General features: G+C 26.1%; 2 protein-coding genes across 7 annotated transcripts in view; one reads left to right on the top strand and one right to left on the bottom strand.

Moving 5' to 3' along the window:
* Positions 1–25,333, bottom strand: part of LOC127276942 (neural cell adhesion molecule 2) — a 1,005,192-nt gene that overhangs the window by 668,935 nt on the left and 310,924 nt on the right. The window lies entirely within an intron of this gene.
* Positions 18,637–24,728, top strand: LOC127276945 (uncharacterized). Its single transcript, XM_051297705.1, has 3 exons — positions 18,637–18,843; positions 20,803–21,006; positions 24,293–24,728. The coding sequence occupies exons 1-3, from the start codon at positions 18,740–18,742 to the stop codon at positions 24,669–24,671; spliced, it is 687 nt and encodes a 228-aa protein (XP_051153662.1). The 5' UTR covers positions 18,637–18,739; the 3' UTR covers positions 24,672–24,728.

Raw genomic sequence — 25,333 nt, 5'->3', positions numbered from 1 at the left:
CCTTAAGTGGTAACAAAAGCAAATCGTAAGTCTCTTGAAGATACATATATCTCAAATTCATTGCAATAGGCGGTCAATTGGTTAATGTGTAAGATTCAATTGATTATGAATCCTTGCTCTCCAATTAATTAGTTAATTTTGGAAATAAATAATTTATTTAAATTCTTTATTTAGTATAATTTTCAGAGAAGTAAATGAGTTTTTCATTTATTTGCTACAAGAGTTTGAGCATTTTAATATGTTATGTATTAAATAACATATTAAATAAATCAAGTTTTGGGGGATATATTTGATAAATTACTTTACTTATGATAGATTTATTAATTTAGGGAATAGATGATTTGACCTTGGTAGCTGTTAGGTACTGACAGGCAATTTTTAAATTTTGTTTAAATTTTATTTTATATTTTTTTAAAGATAAACCTATGAGCAATTTTGAATTAAATTGAGAAAACAAAGTTAGAGAAAAAATTTTACAAAAAGATGAAAAATTTAAATTAATTATTAAAAATTATTTCATTTATTTTCATTCAGAACGAACTCAAAATTAATTATTCAGCCCTAAACAATTAATAACTATATCATATGATTGATTATATATTTTCTTTTTTTATTAATAACTAGGGTAACGGCACCAGTGAAGGAACTGACACCAGTGAAAGAACAAATTTCATGTTTTGCATTCTAATTAGTGTAATAAGCAATTTGGTATTATAAATTATATATTTTTATGTTCCTTATTTAATTTACGTCTTTAGTATCTAAGATACCTAGAGAGTTAACACGTAAATTTTATAAAAAAAAATTTTTAAAAATGTTGTGTTGCAAATTTATCTTCAACAATAAGAACTCTTCTCTGACACGTTATTTCTTTTTTCACATTTAACTAATTTAAACTGCCTTAAATCGTCGGTCTTTTTTAAACTAAATTTATCTTGTGTATTAGAAATACTTCTTTTCATTTAAAAGCTAATAAAATATTAATTTGCCATAAGAAAAGCAAATTCCGTCATTGGGGGGTTTTTTTTTTATTTACTAGTGAAAGAACAGAAATGTTTTTTCACTGGTTCCAATGCAATCCAATGAAGGAACACCTTCAACGAATAGTCTGAAGTCAAACAAAAAAATGACAAAATCAAATAGGTTAACACTGTTAGGTTACAATAATATTGTCAAAATAAATTGCAAGTAGATGATTGATTGTAGGTTATAAATGCATTTTCAATTAAAAATAAGATTCTGCAAACTTAGTTAAAAAATATTCATAATTATCATTAATTTACCTTAATTTAGTATATTACAAACATTTTATTACTTTATCTTCGTTTTAATATATTTTTTAAATATATTTTAAATATATATTTCACATCGTTCTTTCACTGGATGCAGAAAATTCTTTCATTAGACAATTTGTTCTTTCACTGGTGAAATAGGTATGTTTTACTTATTAATTAAAATTTTAATTAACATCTTATATTTATGAAAATTAAATATGACCTTCGCATTCTACACTTAATTAGCTATCGAAATAAGATTGGTAAAAAAATTTTTAATAACTGCATTCAAAAATAATAAATGATTAAAGTATGCATTTCCTTAAATGTTCTTTCACTGGTGCCGTTACCCTAATATTTATTTTTTTTGTAAAGTAAAAATATTGAACTTCGAAAGGATACATGACATCTATTCATTTATAAAAGTAGAAGTGAATAAGAAAATAAACAGCTGATCTACCGAATAATTATAGGAAAGATTCCTCTAATTTGGTAAACAAGCAATAAATTTTCTAAAAATAAAATAAATATTTTCTTTCAAAAATATATATCAGAATAATAAATTTAAGGATTAATCTAAATTACATTATTCTATTATATAATTACAATCATATCTGTTGATATAGCTAGCACGTGTTCATTGTATCTAATAAATTAAATTTCAAAATATAATGTCCCTTTAGACAATAGCCATTCTTTCTTTTGTATAAACTTACGTAATGTGGGTGATTTCTATCTGAACATTTATGTTTACAGTCATTTAACCACATTTTTGAACTTATTAATTTCTCAGAACCGAATTAAATCAAGACTAAAATTGATAAGAAGGTAAACATAAACACGTATAATAGTATATATCCCCGGTGTGAGAGTTAATAATGCTTCAACACTGTGTTACAAAAGAAATTGAAAAATACTTTTTATCAGACCTACTAGATGTTGTAGGTAACAAAAAACTAAGAAGAATGGTATATTAAACATTTACCTAACGCACTCAAATTTTAATTTTAGAGCCATAAAATCGTTTTCACGTATATTTACTATTAAAACCCTTGTAACTTTAATATTTTTTTACCGATTAAAAAGTTTTTTTTTCATTTTGAAGCTAAAAAGCAAGGCTTTTCAACCCACATAGAGTTTGTTTGTTATAAATAATATTTACAAGAGAAAAGTTACATGAAAGTTTAGAAATTGTCAGTTTTTCATTAATTTTTTAACTTTAACTGATGTTTACGGCATTAATTATGTTTAAACATTTTTTTCATCATGCAATATTCAAGCGTACTAAATTTTGCGTCGAACGAGCCCTATTTGAATAGTTTTCTTTAAAAATTGACTGATTTATTGCAGTTTTTTTATTTGCAAGATCAGAAACAAATTTAAGTATTTGTCAGTTTACCTTAATTTTTTATTCTTAATTGTTTTATGTAAAGTGCTTCTGAAGTTTCGACCATTTTTTTGTATCTTGGTCTTTCTAAGAATAAGTTTTTCTGTAAATACTAATTTTATTTTCCATATAAGAAAAACGTAGCTAGCCTCAAAAATGAAACTGCAATATCTATAAAAATTCATTTTTGGTACTTTCATTTGGTCTTCTTTCTCGTAAACCATGGGCAAGTAAATGATGATCAAGGTAAAAGATTTCATCAATAAATATATAAAGAATAAAAAACACTTCCAAGGGGAAAGCACAGTAAATATGATCTCTTAATATTGCTGGACGCTTATATGTCACGAGGACAATTCGAAGATGAAAATAAAAAGGCTGAATGAACACTTCTAATTTCAATATAATTTGAATTTGCGGATATTTTTTAATTTAGTAACTAATATTAAGAATTAAACTTGAATTTTATTTAGCAATTAAAACATTCTTCACAAAAAGTATATTTGTAAAATATGTTGCAATTTCATTTTTGAGGCTAGCTCCGTTTTTCTTATATGGAAAATAAAATTAATATTTACAGAAAAACTTATTCTTAGAAAGACCAAGATACAAAAAAATGGTCGAAACTTTAGAAGCACTTTACATAAAACAATTAAGAATAAAAAATTAAGGTAAACTGACAAATACTTAAATTTGCTACTGATCTTGCAAATAGAAAAACTACAATAAATCAGTCAATTTTTAAAGAAAACTATTCAAATAGGGCTCGTTCGACGCAAAATTTAGTACGCTTGAATATTGCATGATGAAAAAAATGTTTAAAACATAATTAATGCGCTAAACATCAGTTAAAGTTGTAAAATTGAGAAAAAACTGACAATTTTCACACTTTCTTAGAACTTTTCTCTTGTAAATATTACTTTTAACAAAAAAACTCTATGTGGGTTGAAAAGTCCTGCTTTTCAGCTTCAAAATGAAAAAAAACTTTTTAATCGGTGCAAAAATAAAAAAGTTTCAAGGATTTTAGTCATAAATATATGTGAAAACGGTTTTTTGGCTGTAAAATCAAAATTTGGGGGTGTTAGGGAAATTTTCAATATACCTTTCTTCTTTGTTTTTTGTTACCTACAACCCCTAGTAGGTCCAATAAAAGGTGTTTTTCGGCTGTCGCACAGTGTAATTATAATGCGCTCTAATTATAAGAATTATACCATATTAATATTTAGAAAGAAAAGATTTATTGTCAAAGACCACAAAAAACCCTAAGTAACACGTTTTAATCGAATTTGATGGATTTTTAAATTTTCAGTTTGCCATAGTAGATCAGGCATTGTGAAATTTTTAAAATCGAGAGCAGATTCGTATCAGCGACCCCAAAAACCCCCGAGTAACATGTTTTAACTGAATCTTGAGGATTTTGAAATTTTTCTGTCAACCATATTGGATCCGCCATTTTTAATTTTTGAAAATCGACATCAAATTTGTTCTATTTGATCATAATAACATGTAAATTAACAAAAAAAAATTAAGTTTATGTAAAATGAAAAAAATCAATACTTAACCTCTATATTAGTGCCGTCATCTTTAAATTGACTATTTTTGATTATGGTATGTACAGTAGAAAGCTTTGTGATAATTTTTCCGTTAATATAAAGGTCATTCCTACGTTTAAATCAGTTTCGTTAACATTTTTCAGATACTTTTTTGAATTTAGTCGCTTTTTAGGGTTATATTAAAGCCGCCATATTGCATTTATCTAAAGGCCATGCATTTTTTGAAGGTTCATATATATACAAATAACTTCTGCGTATGACCAATGCAATTGAATGCTCTTATTTTTGGCCATCGATGTGGCCCGGTTGACATGAAACGTCCCATACATAAACATATATATATATATATATTATATATTTATGTTTTATTATTTATATTATTACGGTAATAGTGTTATTGCATATTATTTCAATTGGATAATTAAAATAAGTATTTAACGTTGAAAATATTAATTTACATATTTTTAGCTATTTTAAATAAAGAAAATTGAGATTTCTTAATACGTGACATTTTTGTGAGGAAATGGATAAACATTGCTCTTGCATACCGGTATGTACTTTTTATTGCAGTACTACTAAAAAAAAGGGTCTTACTTTAGAAATGTAGCCAGCATCGTTTTATGGCTTTCAGGGAAAATCTTTTTTGGTTATCTTTACAACTATGCTTATTTTTAGAATGTAATATATGAAATATTACAAAAAGACCTTTTTAGTAATGCTACAAATATGTTTTAAAATCTAAATAATTTTATGAATTTATTTTAAAGAGTGTAGATTTGTTAAACATCTGCACTTTATTAATTTATTACATTTTAGAAATATGTTGAACAATAGGTTCGTATAAAATATATATTAACAAAATAACTTATTGTTATATTTCTGTAGGAAGTCCTTCTTAATCTCAAGATACATTTTATTTATTAATAATAAAATAATTAAAAATAAAATTGATACGGTAGATAAACATACGTTTGTAATATAAATATAAATAATTATAAATTAAATTAAGATAAATAAAAATTATAATTATATAATTAATATATACTTAAAAGAATTTTATTTAAATAATAACATTAAATTTAAATGCCTAAATAGAAATTATATTTTTTTATTTATTTTCTTTTTATATTTATTTTTGTTTTTTATGGAACATTCTATAAATTTTTTATTTATGTTTTTTTGTATATTTTTTTATAAATTATTTTAAGAAACGATTATAATTATACTTAAATTTAAAACCAAGATAAGATATAAATAAAGTTATTTATGAACATGTTTATGAATAATAATTTGTATTACGCACTTTATAACGTAAGTGTTTAGCGTATTTTACGAAGTGTTATGTGGTTTTGTCTTAATGTGCTGCAGTCATTGTGACGCAGTCTTAATGTTACCTAACGTAACCTCTTTGTTTTGAACATTTCAGTGTCAAATCGTGATATTTGTTTATGTGAAGTAATATGTTATTAATTTTGAGAATAATTTAATAAGATACACTACCGTCCGAAATTGTGCGAACTCTGCTTTTCAAACAACTATAAAACTGTTCAAATCTTCAAAAATATTAAAACTAAAATTTTTTCCTCTTTATTTTATTAAAGCTAATAAAATTCTGAAAGAAATGACACCTTGACAAAGAGAATATGTTAATTTTTCAATTAGATATATAAGAAAAACCCAATTTTCAATGTTTTTACTATTTTTTTTATTTCTCTGGCAAAAATTAATATTTTTAAACGTTCTTAGGCTCATTGAAATCGTATTTTGTTATGCAATTCAAATTATATAAAACAATTCATGTACACATTCTTCCCTAGCGTATGCAAACCGTGAAATTTGGCTCATAAAATGTCAAAAAATTTAAATTTAATTCTACAATAAAATATAATGTTTAAAAATCAAGTATATATATCATTCTAAACTTCTCTGATTTATGTAAGTAAATTTAAGATTTATACATTTTACTGATCATTTTTTGTCATATAAATATTAATCACAATTTTTTGACATTTTATGAGCCAACTTTCACGGTTTGCATACGCTAGGGAAGAATGTGTACATGAATTGTTTTATATAATTTGAATTGCATAACAAAATACGATTTCAATGAGCCTAAGAACGTTTAAAAATATTAATTTTTGCCAGAGAAATAAAAAAAATAGTAAAAACATTGAAAATTGGGTTTTTCTTAGATATCTAATTGAAAAATTAACATATTCTCTTTGTCAAGGTGTCATTTCTTTCAGAATTTTATTAGCTTTAATAAAATAAAGAGGAAAAAATTTTAGTTTTAATATTTTTGAAGATTTGAACAGTTTTATAGTTGTTGAAAAATCAGAGTTCGCACAATTTCGGACCGTAGTGTAAGAGAAAATTAATATAGAGCAAGTCCGAGTTGCTCGCCTTCCACTCCCTCCCCAAGAGAGGTATAAACAAACAGCCGCAGTGCATATGGAAAAAGTTAAAGAATAACATTTGCATTATGAGAAAAATATAGGTTATGTTTATTCTTTATTGATCGAATTTTTATTATAAATGGAATATAAAAAAGAATAGTGGTAAGGTTTAATTAATTTTATAAATATTTTGACTTCATTAAAACACTTTGAGTGTTTGTGGTCGAAGAAGGTTAGTGTGTACAATTTTAGTTTTAGCTCCTTTTAATTCAAGTTCCACGTTATTATCATTAAAAAATTTAAGAATTTTAAAAGGACCAGCATAATTTGGTTCCAATTTTAAAGCTTTATCATTTCTTAAAAGATAAACAAAATCTCCTTCTTCATAAGATTGTAAATTAAGTTTTTGATCATAATAACTTTTAGAACGATCTTTTGCAGCTTGTAATTTTTCTCTAGCTGTTGCTTGTGTTTCAGCTAATTTATCGCCTAACGTTTTCACAAACAAGTGGTAGATAAACGGAACTTCTTGTTTTGCAAATCCCGATGGTACGAGCGCTTTTTTCCCAAATATGAGTTCGTGTGGGGTGAAACCTGTTGCTTCGTGTACAGAGGTATTGTATGAAAACATAGCATAAGGTAACCATCAATCCCAGTTTGTTTTTTGACAATAATTTTTTAAATATTGTACTAAAACATGGTGACTTTTTTCCAGGGAACCCAAAGATTGAGGATAGAAAGCAGTGGATCACATCTTTTTTATTATAAAAATTTTACAAAATTGGTTCATGACGTCATTTAAAAATTCTGAACCCGGATCGGAGTGGATTATTTTAGGACAACCAAAACGAGTGATAAATGTTTCTGCCAGAGAATTAGCAACACTGACAGAATCTGAACGATGAAAAAAGACGGCTTCGCAGTATTTTGTGAGGTTATCTTGTACTGTGAGAGTACAAGTATTGCCTTCTTCAGTTGGTGGTTTGAAGGGACCAAATATATAGATTTCAATGTTTCCGGAAACTTCCGAGGGAGTGTCCGTTATTGTCATAGGCTGCTTTGTTTTAATTCAGACAAGTTTAGTGAATTTGCGAATTTTTGCGAATAATATCCATACGATCGGTCTCTAGTGGGATTTCATTGTCACCTCGACAGATTGTGATAGTATAATCGTCGTTACTAAAAGTATTTGTAATAGCGGATTCAACGGTAGGCCACGATATTTGATTGAGGCCATGGCAAATTTGTGAAATGCTTTTGGTGGTTTTATTTATTCTATCCATTGTTTTTTTAAATTGGCACCCTTCAAGTGCCAGTACGACGTCGACATAGGATGGCTTTGAAACCAAGGTTTCTTTAATAATTAATTTGAACACAGTAAATTCATCTTACATGTACGATAAGACATTACCTACGAAGGAATCTTCAGGATTTTTGTTCATTAAGTTGTTTAAATCAATTTTATATTTATTAATTAATTCCCTGGCTGTTTCCGTAGTTAATTTTCTGTCTGATGGTATAAATAAAACAAGATTATCGTTTCTCATAAAGAGTTTATCCCTCGAGGATTTTAGACCAGAATAATTTGGACTCGGAAGGCTAGAGTTATTTTCGTTATTATTAGATTGATTCTTATCAACATCTTCATTTGAAGATTAACCTGCGTTATTAATAGCCAAACAATTGAAAAGCACTCTCGTTGACAGTTTCTCAGATTTAACTAAAAAAATCGTGATCTGATGCAGGAAGAGATAAGCTGCCATCACACTCACCTAACTAATTGTAGTTCTCATGACTCTGCTCATGAAATACTTTATGGCCACAAACGTCATATACGTGAGAACTACATCCTTTGCATCGCTCAGGGATATCATAATCTTCGCCTTCTGATTCTGTGCAGGTACATGCGCCCTGACCAGAGAGTCATTTTTGAAGGCATTGATTGTCAAAGTTTTCTTACTCTGTGCAGGTACATGCGTCCTGACCAGAGAGTCATTACTGAAAATTCGATTTTCTGATTTGTCAGAGATTGTTACCGACAAATTACCACAGGGTACATGTTGTGTTTCGAGCCGTCTTCCCTTCAAGATACTCCCTCCACATTTACCCCCCATTATAGTGATAGGGATACCCGAACGGGGTTCGAACTCTTTAAGGGATTTTGTAACATTTTTAGGCCTAAAAATGAAGGTTTTTAAAAAAAAATTTGCATATAAGTTTTAAAATATAATTCGTAAAAAGTTTTTACATGTTATTGGGTATGTAATAAACTGTTCAAAAAAAAAATTTGTGATCTTAAAAGATATAAATATCTTGGGGCGCATGATTATTCCCCAAATTTCAATTTCATAATTTTCAAATCACAGAAATTCTTATTATCGAAATGTCATTTCACATAATTTTCATATTTTGAAATACCATTTAATATAATTTTTATTTTATTGAATAACCATTTATTCTAATATTTAAATAATAGAATTATCATTTAACATAATTTTTATTTGGCGAAAAATTCTTTAGTATAAATTTTGTTATTCCTAATGGTTATTTGTCATAATTATTAATTCTCCGAATGCTTATCTAACCTGAAATTCATTCATTCTAATTGCCATTGAATATAATTTGTATGTTTGTGAAATGTCATTTCCCATAATTTTAATATTTTCAAATACCATTTAATATAATTTTTATTTTTTTGAATAACCACTTATTCTAATATTTAAATAATAGAATTATCATTTAACATAATTTTTATTTGACGAATGACCATTCGTTATAAGTATTAAATGTTTGAACTTGAATTATATAGAATTTTTATCTTATCACATTTGCAGTTAGTATAATTTTTATAGCTTCGAAATATTATTTTGCATAAATTTCATTTTACTAAATTATGTCAATTATAATTGTTATTTTCCTAATATCAATATAACCTAAAATTAACTTTCAATATTTGCTATTTCACATAATTTTTTAAAAACGGAAAATTTCTATGTCCTAAATTTTGTTTAGCCGATATATCATTTTTCATAATTTCTATTTTCCTTAATAATCACTATACATAAATTCACTTGCTTCAAAATATGAAATTACATATAATTCAAACAACAAAAACTTAATTTTTCTAAACTTTTATGCGACAATTTTGAAGTAGTTGTTTCCCATCTAACTGTTGTATAAATTTTGGTTAAAATAGTCGGTAAAGTAGATGAAGATGGCGTTACTAGTTATTTTTATCAATATAACGCAAAATTTAAATTTATGTCTGTATATTATTTTTTTGTTTTCTTTATTTTTTATCTAATTTTTTATTTGTGCATTTAAAAATTTGATTTTCAAAAAAATTCAATTAAAACAAGAACTTTTAGTTAATAAAATTATTTACATTTTTTGTCCAGTAATATTGTAAAATGAATCATTAATAAGATCATTGCACTGAAAAAAATTTACTTGACTCAAATACTCGATCACTCGAGTATTATCAAATAAATATTTACTTGAAACAAATAATTTTTATTTGAATTAAATAAATTGTATTTGAACCAATAATTTCTATTTTTAAAACAAATATCATAATAATAACAATAATAATAATTAATATTATTATTATTATTTTTTATTTACCAGTAATAATATTATTATTATTTTAATAAACATAGAAATTGATTTTGATTATGAATTTAACAATATAAAAATGAAATCCTGTTCCTTTTATGTTGTTGTCAACTGCTGCCTCTATTGGACATTTTTTGAGAAATACAAAATTTTTTTATTTGTTCGTATCACATATTTTATTTTCTGATGTTGTTTTTTGTAAATATGTATAAATTTAAAAAAAAATTTCTTAAATTAAATTTGAAAAAATGAGGAAAACTAATAATTTTTTTTCATTCAACTCTAACTTTATAATACCGTTTAAGATACCCTTCCAGAGCGTCATAACATTTTAATATTATTTTTAAACTAATGAGATATTTGTAAATATTAATATTATTAAAATATTTGACTGATTATAATTATGATCTTTTTTTGCTTTATCATAAAACAGTTTGAAATTTTTTTGTATTTCAAATATGCGTGTAATATTGTTAAAATATTACAGTAAGTTTAACGTAATATTATTGTAACATAACAGTAATATTAACCAGTAATATTACATGCCATACTTAGTATGGCATATATAGTAAGTATATACTTCTTAAAACGCATATATATTTTTAATTTATTTTCAATAGGGAGCAATTGTGTGTTTAAAGTGATAATGAGGAATAGTATAAACATTATACAGAAATATATAATAAAGTAAGTATAATTATGACAAATTATATTAATAATATTATAAAATTTAATACATAAAACATTAAAACGTTTACAATGTAAAAAAAGTGCAAAACCTTCAGTCTTAAATATAAATATATAAACTTCGATAGGATCAATGAAAATTGTTACAATTTCCTCTAAAAATTGTCGTCTCGTATAGCCATCTGGTTTATTTCATTTTTTCCACGCATTAAATATCAGCTCATCCTTGAGAATATTTTTTACTTTACGTAATCTGCTGATGCTATTTCCTCGTTGAAGGGACTGCAAATCAATTTTCAGACCGCTTTGTTGCTTTACAAGAATCTCTGCAATTAAAAAGTACATTCTTAAAAGTTTATTCATAAAACCTCTATTTATTTTATAAAAATTATTTTTACAATTAATATAAATGAATGGTGAATTTCGAAAAGGGCTCAACTCGAAAAAGCGTAAGTGTCATTTTCGCATAACAATTGATAGTGAAAATGTCTCTTAGCCTTTTTAGAGTTGAGCCCTATTCGAAATTCACCATTCAAATGAAATAAATTTATTTTTTTATTTTTGTTCTAAAACGAAAAAGGCTGTAAAACAGTCCGTGTTTCTCTTGTTAGTGGATTTTTAATTTCAAGGTAATTGTTTATAATTTCATTTGCGGGCAGTAAGGCGAGTGCCCTGATTAGTTTCAGACAAAGATGACCTTCAACAGAATCTTTTAAAAATTGCTCTAGTCCTAATAACATCGCATTTTTCAAATTTGCCTACAAATGAAACAGTTATTATTTGATAGTGAAGTATTAAAAAAAAGTTTACTCATGATTGTATAAACATCTGACGTACATGACTAGTCATTAAGCAAGACATAAAAATATTTGTCTTATTTAATATAAGTTGGAATCGGTTTGTTTAATGAAACAAAAGTAAAATTTAATTTCGATTTGATTTAATGAACAGAACGGAAATAAAAATATTCACTCATAATTAGGATATTTATTTTTGATTCTAATATTTGAATCAAAACTAAACAAGATCAAGTTTTAAATTTGATATCGGAATCAAAACTAACTTTTTATTCTGATTTCCTTATTTTAATAGAAACAAAATACTTTTTTATAAATTTTGTTTTCATTTCGTGGCGGTCTATTTTATTTAAAAATAAAAAAAGAATTTTTATCTTTTTATTGAAATGAATTTATAAATTTTTTATTTAATTAAAAAAAAAAAAAACTTTTAGAATTATTTTTAAGTTTAAATATTAAAAAAAAGGGAAAAAATTTTTTTTTGGTACTTTAAAAAATGTTTAAGAAAAAAAAAATTTTTTACGCATTAAATAACCTGAACATAATGATAGAAACAGCCATGAATTTTGATTTAATAAAATACCAATCGTAACGCATTTCTCAAAGCTGGTTCATAATAGCACATTGCTTCAAGTATGTTGAAGTTTGGAAGCAGTCTTCTAAGTTCCTCGAAAACAGCAACATAGGCACTTGTTGTTTTACGCTTCATAAGCGCCTAAGTAAATGGAATACTCTAAATATTAGGAATGATTGTTATTAACACCAAATATAAAATTATTCTAAATTTAAAAATAAACTAACGAGTTTCCTTTAATTACAAATTGTTTAATTTACATTTTAATTAAACTCGTATCCTATTTCTTAATTTTTTACCAATACAGAATTTGTATTTTTTAAACAAATAAACATTTTTGAATATCCTTGATAGAGATTTTAAAGAATCTTCAAAAAAGGGTGTAAAATAATTATCTATAAAAAATATCAAAAATTATAAAATTATGTAAATATAGAAGAGGAAATATTAATGAAATTTTAACTCATTTTTTCCTATACTTTTGTTAAAAAAATAAAATGTTTGAAAATCCATAAGAGAAATTGTAAACAATCATTAAAAAAACTTGAAAAAAATTGCCAATGAAAAATAGTCGACATTGTTAAAGTAGTTCCATTTTAAAAAATCTTAATATTTTCAAAACTATATACTGCAAAACGGTAAAAAATTAAGATTCTTTTTTAAACATCTGCATATTTTTAGGACCCAAATAATGCAATGAAAAAATATAAAATTGTGCGATCATTAAAATTTAATGAGGTCAATATAAAGGTGGTGACTCCCCTTAATCCAGTTCATGTTATTGAAATTATATTTTTAAGTTAACTGCAATTCTTTAAAATAATATAGTAATAATCATAATTAATTCTTACTCTCCAATAACAATAATATTACAAAAAACACTTTTAAAAAATGATTAAAACTTATTATTTATCAATAAACTTATATCTATAAATTAGAGATTTTTTTAATTTTTTAAAAAGTTAAAATTTCTTACGTAATTATATTTCTCTGCCATAAAGGTTAAAACTTGTGATGCATTGTTTATGACTGGAACAACATTGAAAGTGACATCAATAAAGACGTAACAATTTTCACAAACTTTATTAGCGAATTCCAAATCGACATAAACAACCGAGATATCTAAATCATCTCCCACGGCTGAGGAAATATTTAATGTGCTACCTTGATAATTCTTCAAGTGTTTCCAAACTTGCGAATTTACAGTATCAACATAAGAACGTAGAGAATCTGGAGGTAAATAGTGTTGACGCCATTTGTACATGGAATTTTCGTTGTTTGCGAAGGTAGAAGTAACACAAGCTTCCGGATGACTAAAATTTAAAAAAAAAATTACATTACTCTTCACGAAAAGTAAAGTAAAATAAAATTTTAAAAACCAATCAATTTTATATTCTTTTTTAAGATGCAATCAAAAAGAAATTAATTTATTAATTAAAAAATTCAGGCTTTCAAAAATTGTTTTTAAAAATAACTCATTTAATATTGTTGAATCAAATATTTTAAAAAAATTTGGATTAAAAATAATGGTGTCAAAATTGATTAAACTTAAAAAAATTTTTTAAATAAATTGATATTGATTTATTAACAATAAAAATCAATCATTTAAAAACATTCAATTATATAAACATTCTAATTACTTTAAAACGAAATTTTTTAAAATTAAACTGTACTCAATTTTATAAAAATTTTGTTATAAAATTAAAAGTTTTATTTTTATAATTTTCAAATTATTTTAATATGGAAAAATAATTATTTTTTACAAAAAATAAAGAAGTTTAGTGAGGGAAAAATCGGGAAATTTTTTTTAATTCTTCCTCGACATCTTGATTGAAATAAAAAACAGCTTTTAAAAAATAATTTGATTAGAAATTGGTAATTTATTTTATAAATATCATGTTTATAATTTTAAATAAAAATATAATAATTAGGGTCAGCCGGGGTAAATCCGAACGGGGGGTAAATCCGAACGCTAATTATTTCAGCTTAATTAAAATTTTTAAAAATAAGTTCGATATGAGAATTTTTACCTCAGATCCTCTTAAAGAAATTCTAAGTATTATCCCATTTTTCGTTTGTTAATTAGCAACAGCATAAACAAAGATAACGAGTATTGCAAAAAAGATTGAAAATCAAAGATGACACTCTTTCAGTATTTTGTCTCGTATTTGAAGAAAAAGAAGCTAAAAATTCATTTTATTATTTATAATTGTTTGTTATGAATACTAGAACAGAAACTATTTTTCATTTTTGCCTTCTGTAAAATTTTATTAATAATATCAGACCGTTCGTATTTACCCAGGAAAATTGGAAAACCGGGGTAAATCCGAACGGTATTGTCAATCATTTTTTTACATCAGAGCCACACAAAATTGTTTTTTATTTCATTACACTATTATTTTAACATTATAAAAGTACATAGAAAAAAGTTTTTCTTTCTATACGTATCCTCGTTAGTAATTAATAAGCAGAAACTTAATCTCTGTTCTCTCGAAGGAGTGTTTCAATTTTTTTGCCAAATGGTTTGTTGAAAAAAGTTTTTCAGGATCTTAATAAAATTTGGTATTCTACGGTTTTTGGGGTCGCTAATTACCAATTTGAAGTCAGTTTTTCAAAATTCAAAATGGCGGACGAGAATTAAAAAATTCATTGGATTCGCTTGAAAATTGTTACTCGGGGGGTTTCAGGGTCGCTGATTACGAATTTGGAGTTAGCAAATTTGATCACTTTTAAAAATAAGTTTTAGGAAAGTCCGCCATTTTGAATTTAAAAAATTTGACTTTTATTTTTGTATTTACATTCAATCACTCCAAAATACTTTCTGTAGCAAGTTTTGCAAAAATCCGTTATGATTTGATAAAGTTATTGAAGGTTTTAATTGTGTAATGCATTTTAATTTTTAACCTGTTTGATTTTTGTATTTATATATGATGCATTATCGTATTTTTTTGAGTTTTTATATAAGTTTAACAATTGCAATAATTTAAATTTATTTTCCCTAAGATTTTTCTGAAATACAGTGGCGTTCGTATTTACCCCGGTATTTTAGGAAAGTTGCAAAGTATAGAGGTAAATACGAACGCTAAGTTTCCTGCGATTGTAATTTATCAAAAATTTTTGCTACCCCATAAAATTGTTCTATGGAAGTAAAGTAACAACTTCATGCACCAGAATACCGGAAGTATTTTTTTTTAAAGAAAAAACTTATGTTATTGTTGAAACTTACTAAAAGCGTTCGGATTTACCCCGGTTGACCCTAATAATCTTTCATTTATGTTAAACATTAATTTTTTAAATATAAGTTTCAAATCGACCAGGTAAAATGTTTTTCTATCTCTAAAATTATATTTAATTATTATTCAATCAAATAATTAAAGTTATCTTCAAATTTTATTGAAACAATTTCAGATATCGTTAATTCTTCAATGAATTAATCGAAATTATTTTAAAATATTTATAATTTTATGAAAATTAGTATAAAGAATTTTTCAAGTAAATTCGAGGAATATTATTGTGTTGAATATTTTATCAAAAAAAAATTTGTCGCCGTAGTTGTATACCCCAAGGTCTATTATTGTTTTTATTTCTTTTAAATTTTATTTAAAAAATATTTTATTTTACAATTAAGCAGATTGAGAAAAAATTAAACTATATTTTCAAAATTAAAAGTAATACTTACGAAGTGCGGACTGCATCTTAGCATTTTCTATAAATATCATTAGTTGTAGTCACAGCACGATATAAATTTTGTTTAAATAATTTTACTTTAATATTTTGTAAATTAGGTTTATGTGTGTGATTCTTGCGCACATAAAATGTATTATTTTTAAAAGTTGCGCGTGCTGGACATTGGCCACTTTTGTAATTTTTACAAATGTAATAACTGTAAAATTTAAAATAAAATTTATTTATTTCAACTATTAATGAAATATTTATAAAAAAAACTTTTAATAAAGGATTTGTTTGAATATTATCTTTTATTAAAAAGAGTGCAATCCTACAGACCAGTGTTAAAATACATCTCAAAAAGTTAAGTTATTTAGTGAAAAAAAATTCTGTATTGAATAATGTTAAGATGTTTTAAATCACGTTATTATTTGTTTTTGAATATCCCGCGGTTTTTCTATAGCGACATCTATAATTGAACTAAAAAGGAATCTGGCAATTGTCGCGTCAGTCTGAAATAAATCTCTTTATTGTCCACACAACCATTTTGATATTTATATCTAATAAATCATATATTAATATATATGTGTACTTTTACTATTTATTTCGATCTCATTTCTATAATTTATAACAGGTTATGGGCCCAGAGTGCCTAAGTGTAATTATTTTGTGAGAAATCGAGTTTTGTCATTTTCAACTTCCCAAAGCGTTTTTCAACGCATCGTGTCGCGTCGTCATGAGTTCTATTTCAAGGATCGAACTTCTAATTAAGAACAATTATGACACGTGGAGATTACAAATGGAAGCTGCGCTTATTAAAAATGATCTGTGGGAATTTGTAAATGGGACCAATGTAAAACCGATATTGGAGGCGGGCAACGCGAATGCCGACGCAGTGAAAGCATGGGAAAAAAGTGATCAAAAGGCAAGATCAGACATAATTTTGTCTATCTCGCCTAGTGAATTAAAACAAGTAAAAAATTGTGAAACTTCGAGAGCTTTGTGGTCAAGATTGCGTGATATTTATCAGTCTCAGGGACCAGCCAGGAAAGCAACGCTTTTGAAAAAGTCTACTCTACATAAAATGGCTGAGGGCAGTGACGTGAGAGATCATCTTAATGATTCCTTCGATACTGTGGACAAGCTGGGAGATATGAACATTGTAATTCATCCTGATCAATTAACGATTATGTTATTATACAGCTTGCCCTCTAGTTTCGAGAATTTTCGTTGCGCGATTGAATCGCGCGACGATTTACCGACTGCCGATAACCTTCGCACAAAAATTATCGAAGAGAACGATGCTCGGAAGGCAAGTGTGCGAGCAAAGATATCTAACGCTATGTTTGTGAAACAAGGTAACAATTGGAAAGATCGTAAACAATCTTGAAGCTTCAACACTGTTTAAACACAAATCATCATCCGCGAGTTTTGCAGACGTCGGAATGTTGGCATAATAAAAACAAGAAACAATCTGCAAAACTCGCGGATGATGATTTGTGTTTAAACAGTGTTGAAGCTTCAACATTTCAGTCAGATATTCGAAAAACAAAGTGGTGTCTTGATAGTGGTGCGACAACGCATCTTTGTAGTGATTTGTCAAAATTCAGTGAAATAGATCGATTAAATTCGAGTACGTTAAATCTCGCAAATAATTCGACAACTAGTATTGACGGGAAAGGTAAAGTACGTCTCGCGGTAGAAACGAAAACCGGAATGAAAATGATTTCTCTCGAAAACGCGTCGCTCGTTCCAGATCTCCGGACAAACATTTTATCAGTTTCAAAAATAACGGATCGAGGTCATACGGTAATTTTCGAAAAAGATAAAGCCGAAATTTTAAACGCGGAAGGAAAAATCGAATTACACGCGGATCGAATTGGTGATTTATATTTTGTTCGTGAAACAGAGAATCAAACATGTAATGTTGTTTCTAATTCGAAATTAAACAAAGTGTTATTGTTATTGCTACACAGACGGCTTGGTCACGCGAACTTCACAGATATCAAGGATGCTATTTACAAAAAGAATGTGTCTGGTGTGCAATTACAAAACGGAGGTTTAGAGTCGAATTGTGATATCTGTGTACATGGAAAAATGTCGAGAAACACTTTTTCGAAGAAATCGAATCGTGAATCGAAAATCTTGGGAATCATTCATTCTGACGTGTGTGGTCCTCTTCGTGTTCCATCATTAAGAGGTGCGAGATACTACGTGGAGTTTATCGACGATAAATCAAAGTGGTGCGAAATTCGATTTTTGAAATCGAAATCAGAAGTGTTCCAAGCGACAAAAGAGTACATTAATCTCGTTGAAAATCAAAAGGGTAAAACGGTCAAGTGTTCACAAACTGATAACGGTGGTATTTAAAATTCGATAAAATTCTTCGATCTTTGGGAGCTATACCCACAAATTCGGATCCATGCCTATATGTAATAGGATCAGGAGATGACAAGATTTTAATAGCCATATACGTTGATGATATATTGTTTGCGTCTCGAAACCATTAATAGTACAGGCACTCACACACCTCGTTTGAGTAAGAGAGAGAGAGAGAGGGGTGGAGGGAGAGAGAGATTTGAATTTCCACTGAAATCAAATTCTCTCTCTCTCTCCCTCTTACTCGCTTACATAGCGTTCGGAAATTTTCGTAAATATTTAAATTCATTCGTGAATATTCGTTTCTTCTAGAAGTTTCAAAAAGAAAGGCTTTCTTTCTTTCTCTCTCTCTCCATTGCGTAAAACGGCAAAAGGAATTAAATTTTTTAAAATTAATGTACAAAAATTTCGATGGCTGGTGCAAATGGTTTTCTTGGAGGAGAACCTTTCATAAATAGAGAGTATATATTTGAGAATCATTTATATGTTGAAAATCGTGTAATTAATGGTACAACGTAAGTAATTTATCTTTTTAATGAAATTTTTAACCTAAAAACCACGTGTTAATTTTGGTAAACTTTTTTTTATTACATTTCTTTAACCTTAAAATTTTAACAGCTTTAATTTAATTATTATTGGGTTCAATCCATTATATAAATTTAACTAAGTCGGTCGTAAACTATTTTTTTATTATATTAAAATTTTGTGTTATTTATTGTAATATAATACTATTATGTTACATTTTTGAGAAGTGCTAAAAAGCAAGTAAAAAAGAGTTATTTTGAAAAAATACGTAATTCACCTTAAAAGTGTAAAAAAATATGGATTTGATTCTAAAAGGGGGTCGCTCATGATTTTTGTTGTCCCCTCGTAGAACCGTAGACTTCTGGAGTGGGATTACAAATAGCGACAGCGCTACGAAGATTTCGCTACGTAGCGATTCAAAGCTACACTCACATTAAAAAATTTTCTAGCTATCGGGTGACTTAAAAAAATGTATCAAATTCATAAGGATTTCCCACGATGAAGAAATGAAGCAATTAAAAGAAATATCTAAAAGGCTGACAAATTTTTCAAGTGTAACACTTCAAATCTCAAATATTATAAAAAGGCAATTCGAGGCAATGATAATTATTAATATTATTATATTAACACTTTTATTTCCAATTTCTATCCTTACAAAAAATCAAGAAAATAATTCAACTTTATCCAATAATAATAAACTATTTACTTTTCTTTTTTATATTAATAATTAAATATTTATTGCATTTATATTTATTATTTAATTTAATTAAAAAAAGTTTGAAAATATAACCTCAGAAATAGAATTTTTGTTCTCACGCAAGGGTTCACTAAAAAAATGTACATATAGGGCATTTTTTGTGAGTTAAAGAGTTTTTTTTTCAAAAAATGAAAATTTAAATTAATTTAATTAAAAAATTAAAAAATAATTAATTTAATTTAAAAAATTTATCAATTTTTAAATTTAGGCAATATTAAAGTATAATTTATTTCGTCACTAGTTAATTATTTTATTTGAAACTAACAGTTGGCAAACATGAAGTTAGAGAATTGATTCCACCTTCATGTTGTATTTGTTTGATCGTAGATAAAATATTTTAGGAAATTGACACGCATTCTATGTCAATGTCCTTATTTAGAGGGGTTATGTTTATAGTTTCTTCTAAATTACCATCTTGCAGTTTAAGCTTTGAAGAAATTGTCAAGGGTATTTTATTTTGGCCATGATTTGGAACAAATTTCACTAAAAATATGTAAGTTTATAATTCTAAATAACAAAAAGCGCTACATAGCGACTAGCGCTATTAGTAATCCCACTGCTGGTAACACAGTGACTTTTACTCTCGAGCATATTTTCTTAAAGAATTTATCTTATTAATTGTTGGAATATATTTTTACAATGATTGTCAAGTATTAATTATTTCATATTTTATGACCCTTTTTTATAAACTACGGCTTATTTTGCGTTATAAAATATTCTCTATAATTTTGTTTGTTAGTTTTTCTTAAATAACATTTGGTTTAGTTCCTAGTAATAATAAAATAGGCATTAAACAAAATACTTTTTTTTGTATGCAATGCAGATTTTCTTTATTTCAATTATTTAACAAGTTTTACTCTAAATTAGTTAATTATTATTAATAATTTTAATGAAATTCTTCACAAAATTATGTATCTTAAATTATTTTTTAATTAAATTTTTTTATCTAATTCAACAATTGTTTATAATTTAAAAACAAATCAAAGAAAATTACCAAAAATTTCAATTTAAAATCTTTTGCTGGAACGAAAATCGCATAAAACCATTTTTTTGCGCTTTGGAGTCGTGCCTAGGCCTATTAATATTTTATGTTTATTTTTTTATTATTAGAAACTAAAGTATAAAATTTTTAAAATGGCCTTTAGTTGCTGTGGGTTGACACAGGGTAATCTTCTTAACCTGTTTATTACAGATATTTAATATGCAAATTTAAAAATACAAAAGCCTGTCCAGCCCGTGGAAAATTAAGTTTTGGTATATTTACTCTGACGAAAAATCATACGCACTTACCTAACGTAAGGATTCAAGCGCAACGTTCTTTTCGGCAAGAACTTTTGAATGCTTCAAGATCACAGCCCATAAATAACAGGCAGATTTATAACGAACTGCGACAATTGTAAGTAAACTTAAAACTAATTATAAAGTTTTTTCATAATTTAGAAAATAATTTGTATTTTATTGTGCACAATTGTTTTTATTATCAAGTAGAGGTAAGCATTATATTCAAAACTTTTAATTTTTGTATTCTATGTATTTTGTAATTATGTTTTCAAAAATTAAGAAAAAAAATCAATACAACTTAATTTTACCGAAATATTTTTTTAGTTTTTTAAGTTAAGATAGAAATCAGAGATTTCATCTAATGTTAATAAACAATGGATTAAAAGAAAAAAATTAAAGTGTTAAAAAAATAATTATTTAAAAAAAGATTTTGAATCAACATCTTTTTTTTTGCAAAATGGGTTCTAAAATTAGTTCTAAAATTAGTTGCTTGCGACAAAGTGTAAAAGCCCATTCAGGTACAATTTTTAAATGTTCATACAAAGGCAATAAGGAGTTATACTTTAACAATAGATCTTTGTTTCTATTATTTATGGTGTTTACTCAGTAAATTGCATTTTAAACTTAAGGGGGCAATCGCAGTTGTAGTGCCAAAAAAGACCTTTTTATGAATTTTTTTCTCGTACACCATTAAATTTTTTCAAAATATCGACTTATTATTTAAAAGTACATATATTAAATATGAATTTAAAAGTAAAGAAGTTAAAAAAAAAATTTTTTTAAATATTTAAAATATTTAAAAATTTTAAATATGTGACGCGATATGAAGAAAGGGACCTTAGAAGCAAATAAATTATAGGTTATGTTTACGACAGTTTTACTCAAACTAAAAGTTTATTTTTGTTTTTTAAAAGTGAAATCAGTTTTTATTGAATATTTTGGATGTAATGAAGACATAAATATCATTAGTTTGCATTACAAGTTAAACGTGTTTGCATAATTTAATTTTAAAATTTAAAACGTAACCTATAATTTTTTGCTTCTAAGGTCCCTTTCTTCAGATCGTGTCACATATGGGCAAATCCACAGAACCGGCCGATTTCATGTTACTCACATATTTTTCTATTTTAGAAGTATTATATTAATTATTTTCATACTTCAACCATTTTGTAATATCTCTGAGAACCTATTGAAATAAGAAAATTGAATAAATGTGAACCTTCTAGTCTTTTATAAAAAATAAAATCGAATTAAGTAACTTAAAAAATGAAATTTACGGTGTTACTCCAGGTATAAATTTTAATTCTTATAGGTATAACTTGTTCGGCATAGATCCGAACAATTCCAAACTGTGGTGAATTATAGTTTACTTATTGAAGAATGTTTTGAAAGTAATAAAAAATATGTGCTCTTAAATAAAAAGAAATGATAGTCGTTGAAAGTAGCGTTACTCATTATTTTATAATAATGAAATGTCTATACATTTTTGTAAATATCTTTTGCGGCGATTATTCGATTTGAATTTTTCAAATTGGAGCTTATTGCTTGTGAACAGACGAACAAATGTATGTATCATAGAATAGAGTGCAATCAGAATTAAAGAAAATATTCCAATAATTATCACTCTATGTTTAAGCGTGAACCATTTTCAACTTAGCCTTTTTTCAGTAGCACAACTCCAGGATAAAATATGATGAGTTAAAAACATGTGTGATTATATAAAGACATTATTATAATTCTTGTATGCAAACGCCAAATTATATTTTCAATTTATAACGTCTAAAAATTAAAAATAAAAAAAAATTTATCGAAATTTAACTAGTTAATCGTGAAAAATGAATTATCCTTTCATTTGTTTTATTTTCAAAGTTATATCAAAATCGATGTCAATAATGTCAGTTTGTTGGTTAAAATAGTTAATATCAAAATTAGTAAGTAAACAATTTAATTTACAGAAATAAAAAATTAAATGCTAATAAATAAAATATATAATGAAATATGATAAAATATAAATAATTTATTTTTGATAATTAAAAAATTAATTATTTGTATTTTATCATATTTTATTATTCAAAATGTTTTGCACATATTTCAAATAATATATAAAAAAAAACAAAGAAATGCCATTTTTAATTATAATTTCCAGAAGAAAAATAATATTTTCGTTTTTGGCTTTTAACTCAAACGGCATTAAAATAAAATGAATCACGCAAGAAGATAATTGTTCTTGAATATATTTTAAAGAAAGTAAACCATAAATAAAAGGTGTGCTTGCTATTTGGAAAATTTTCATCTTGATAAGTAAAAATAGGCCGGTTCTGTGGATTTGCCCATATATATTAAATTAAACGAGAAAAAAATTTCATGAAAAGGTCTATTTTTTGGCGCTACAACTGCGATTGCTTCCTTAAGTTTAAAATGCAATTTACTGAGTAAACACCATAAATAATAGAAGCAAAGATCTATTGTTAATGTATAACTTCCTATTGCCTTTGTATGGGCATTTAAAAATTGTACCTGAAGGGGCTTTTACACTTTGTCGCAGGCTACTAATTTTAGAAGATCTTGTTATTCATTTTGCAAGAAAAAAAAAGTTGATTCAAAATATTTTTTTAAATAATTTTTATTTTAACATTTTAATTTTTTTAAACCCTTGTTTATTAAAATTAGATGAAAACTATGATGTCTATCTAAACAATTAATTTTAATCATAATTTTGTTTGTGTAAAAGTAAAAATAATTTTTTAGTTTTGGCGTTATGTTAAAGAGTACTATTCCTCCTTAAGATTTACTTCGGCTTTGGTAGTGTTAAATATAAATAATCAGTTAATGTTATTATTATTTTTTTTTAATTATTTGACTGAAAAATAAATTTTTATTTATTCAGAATCTAATCTTTTATTTTAATAATGGATAATAATTATTTCTTTTTAAAGACATTCCGGAACTTATATTATTTTAATAAATACATTATTAAAATTATCATTTCAAATAATAAGTGCTAAAAATTATATATTATATTATTATATTTAATAATTTGCCAAAAATGAACATTTTTATGGATTTTTTAAATTTTTTGATCCAAGATAAAATTTATAATGCTAATAAATAAAAATTTTTTATTATCTGAAAAATACTTTGATATTTGATACTTTTCATTTTTTTTAAATATTAAATATTTATTCAAGAAAAGTTGGTAAAAAGGTAAGGGAAAAGTCAAGGAATTTTTTTTTACTTCTTGTTGGACACCCTGATAACTAAATAGATTTGATAATGACAAAATTTTTAAATATGTCACAATATAATTTTTGTTAAAAAATGTATCTTTTTTTCGTTAATTTCTTTTTTCCCCTTCAAGTTCTGCTTTTTCATTTCTTTTGTCAACATAAATGTACTTACAGCCATGAGGAAGCAGCTGTTGGTGTTACCTATAGTAGTATGCAAAGCATTATGTATTGTCGTCGAAAAAATAATACACCTGAGGAGGTAAACTCTTTAGAAGATTTAACGGAAATCTTAAATGAGGAACAATGGTTACATTTGAAACAGCATGAAAATGGCACTTTAAATTTTATTTTAATAAATGATGTCGACAATTCAGCCTCAGTATTAATAATTGATCAAGCATTTGCAAGTAGTATCTGTAATAGTGGACAATTTTTTTTGCACATATCAAAAACATCTGTACCAAGTTCCTTGGAAGCAACACAATTATTAAGACTAATGAGTGTTGTAAATGGTCGGGTGAGTGTAATTGTCTTTTTAAATTACAGTTTTTGAAATAATTTTATGTATAACTTTTAATTCAATCAATTTTCTTTTTAAAAATAACTACACTGAGAGAAGTTTAACGCAACATCTGCATTTTTTGAGGGACAGATATTGTATCTCAATCATGTGCCGACGCAATACTAAAATTGAACAGCAGCAGCGCCAATTGAGTACTGATTATGATCTAACTTGTGGGACAAACGATTTAGTACAGTATCTGTCAACCAAAAAGCGCAGCTGTGATACAATTTAGAACCGATGTTGCTCGAAAGGTTAGGTACACGTGTGTTTAGTACGAAATCTGTATTTAACTTCTCTCAGTGTAGCAAACATAACTTTGTCGTCCGCAAGCGGCCGACTACGTTGCTAGTGTGCATTAACCATATTTTTTATTCATTTTTTTTCAAAAAAATTTAATATTGGAAATCTAAAAAAAAATATCTTTATATTTGATCTACCACCCAAGTAGCACGGAATATTGCTTGAATGTCAAGCTGATATCAACCGGGAATATTTTTGTGACATTCAGGCGATATCATAATGTCCTCTTCACGGGGACATTCCTCCGTAATGTATCTATGTTACGGTCTTTCACAGAAAAAATGTAACGCGTTACAAAACTTACATTCTACATTTATTAAACCTAAATAATTCTGTGAAACTTTACTTTC

Source organism: Leptopilina boulardi, unplaced genomic scaffold (genome assembly GCF_019393585.1).
Source record: "Leptopilina boulardi isolate dan_hultmark-lab unplaced genomic scaffold, ZJU_Lbou_2.1 LbouV2_161, whole genome shotgun sequence".
Classification (NCBI taxonomy): domain Eukaryota; kingdom Metazoa; phylum Arthropoda; class Insecta; order Hymenoptera; family Figitidae; genus Leptopilina; species Leptopilina boulardi.
This window is presented reverse-complemented; position numbering and strand designations above follow the sequence as displayed.

Coding starts and splice junctions, on each gene's coding strand:
- LOC127276945 (XM_051297705.1), top strand. CDS start 18,740: ATGGCTGGTGCAAATGGTTTTCTTGGAGGAGAACCTTTCATAAATAGA. Junction 18,844..20,802: donor CGTGTAATTAATGGTACAAC/GTAAGTAATTTA, acceptor TGTTTATTACAG/ATATTTAATATGCAAATTTA. Junction 21,007..24,292: donor TATAACGAACTGCGACAATT/GTAAGTAAACTT, acceptor ATGTACTTACAG/CCATGAGGAAGCAGCTGTTG.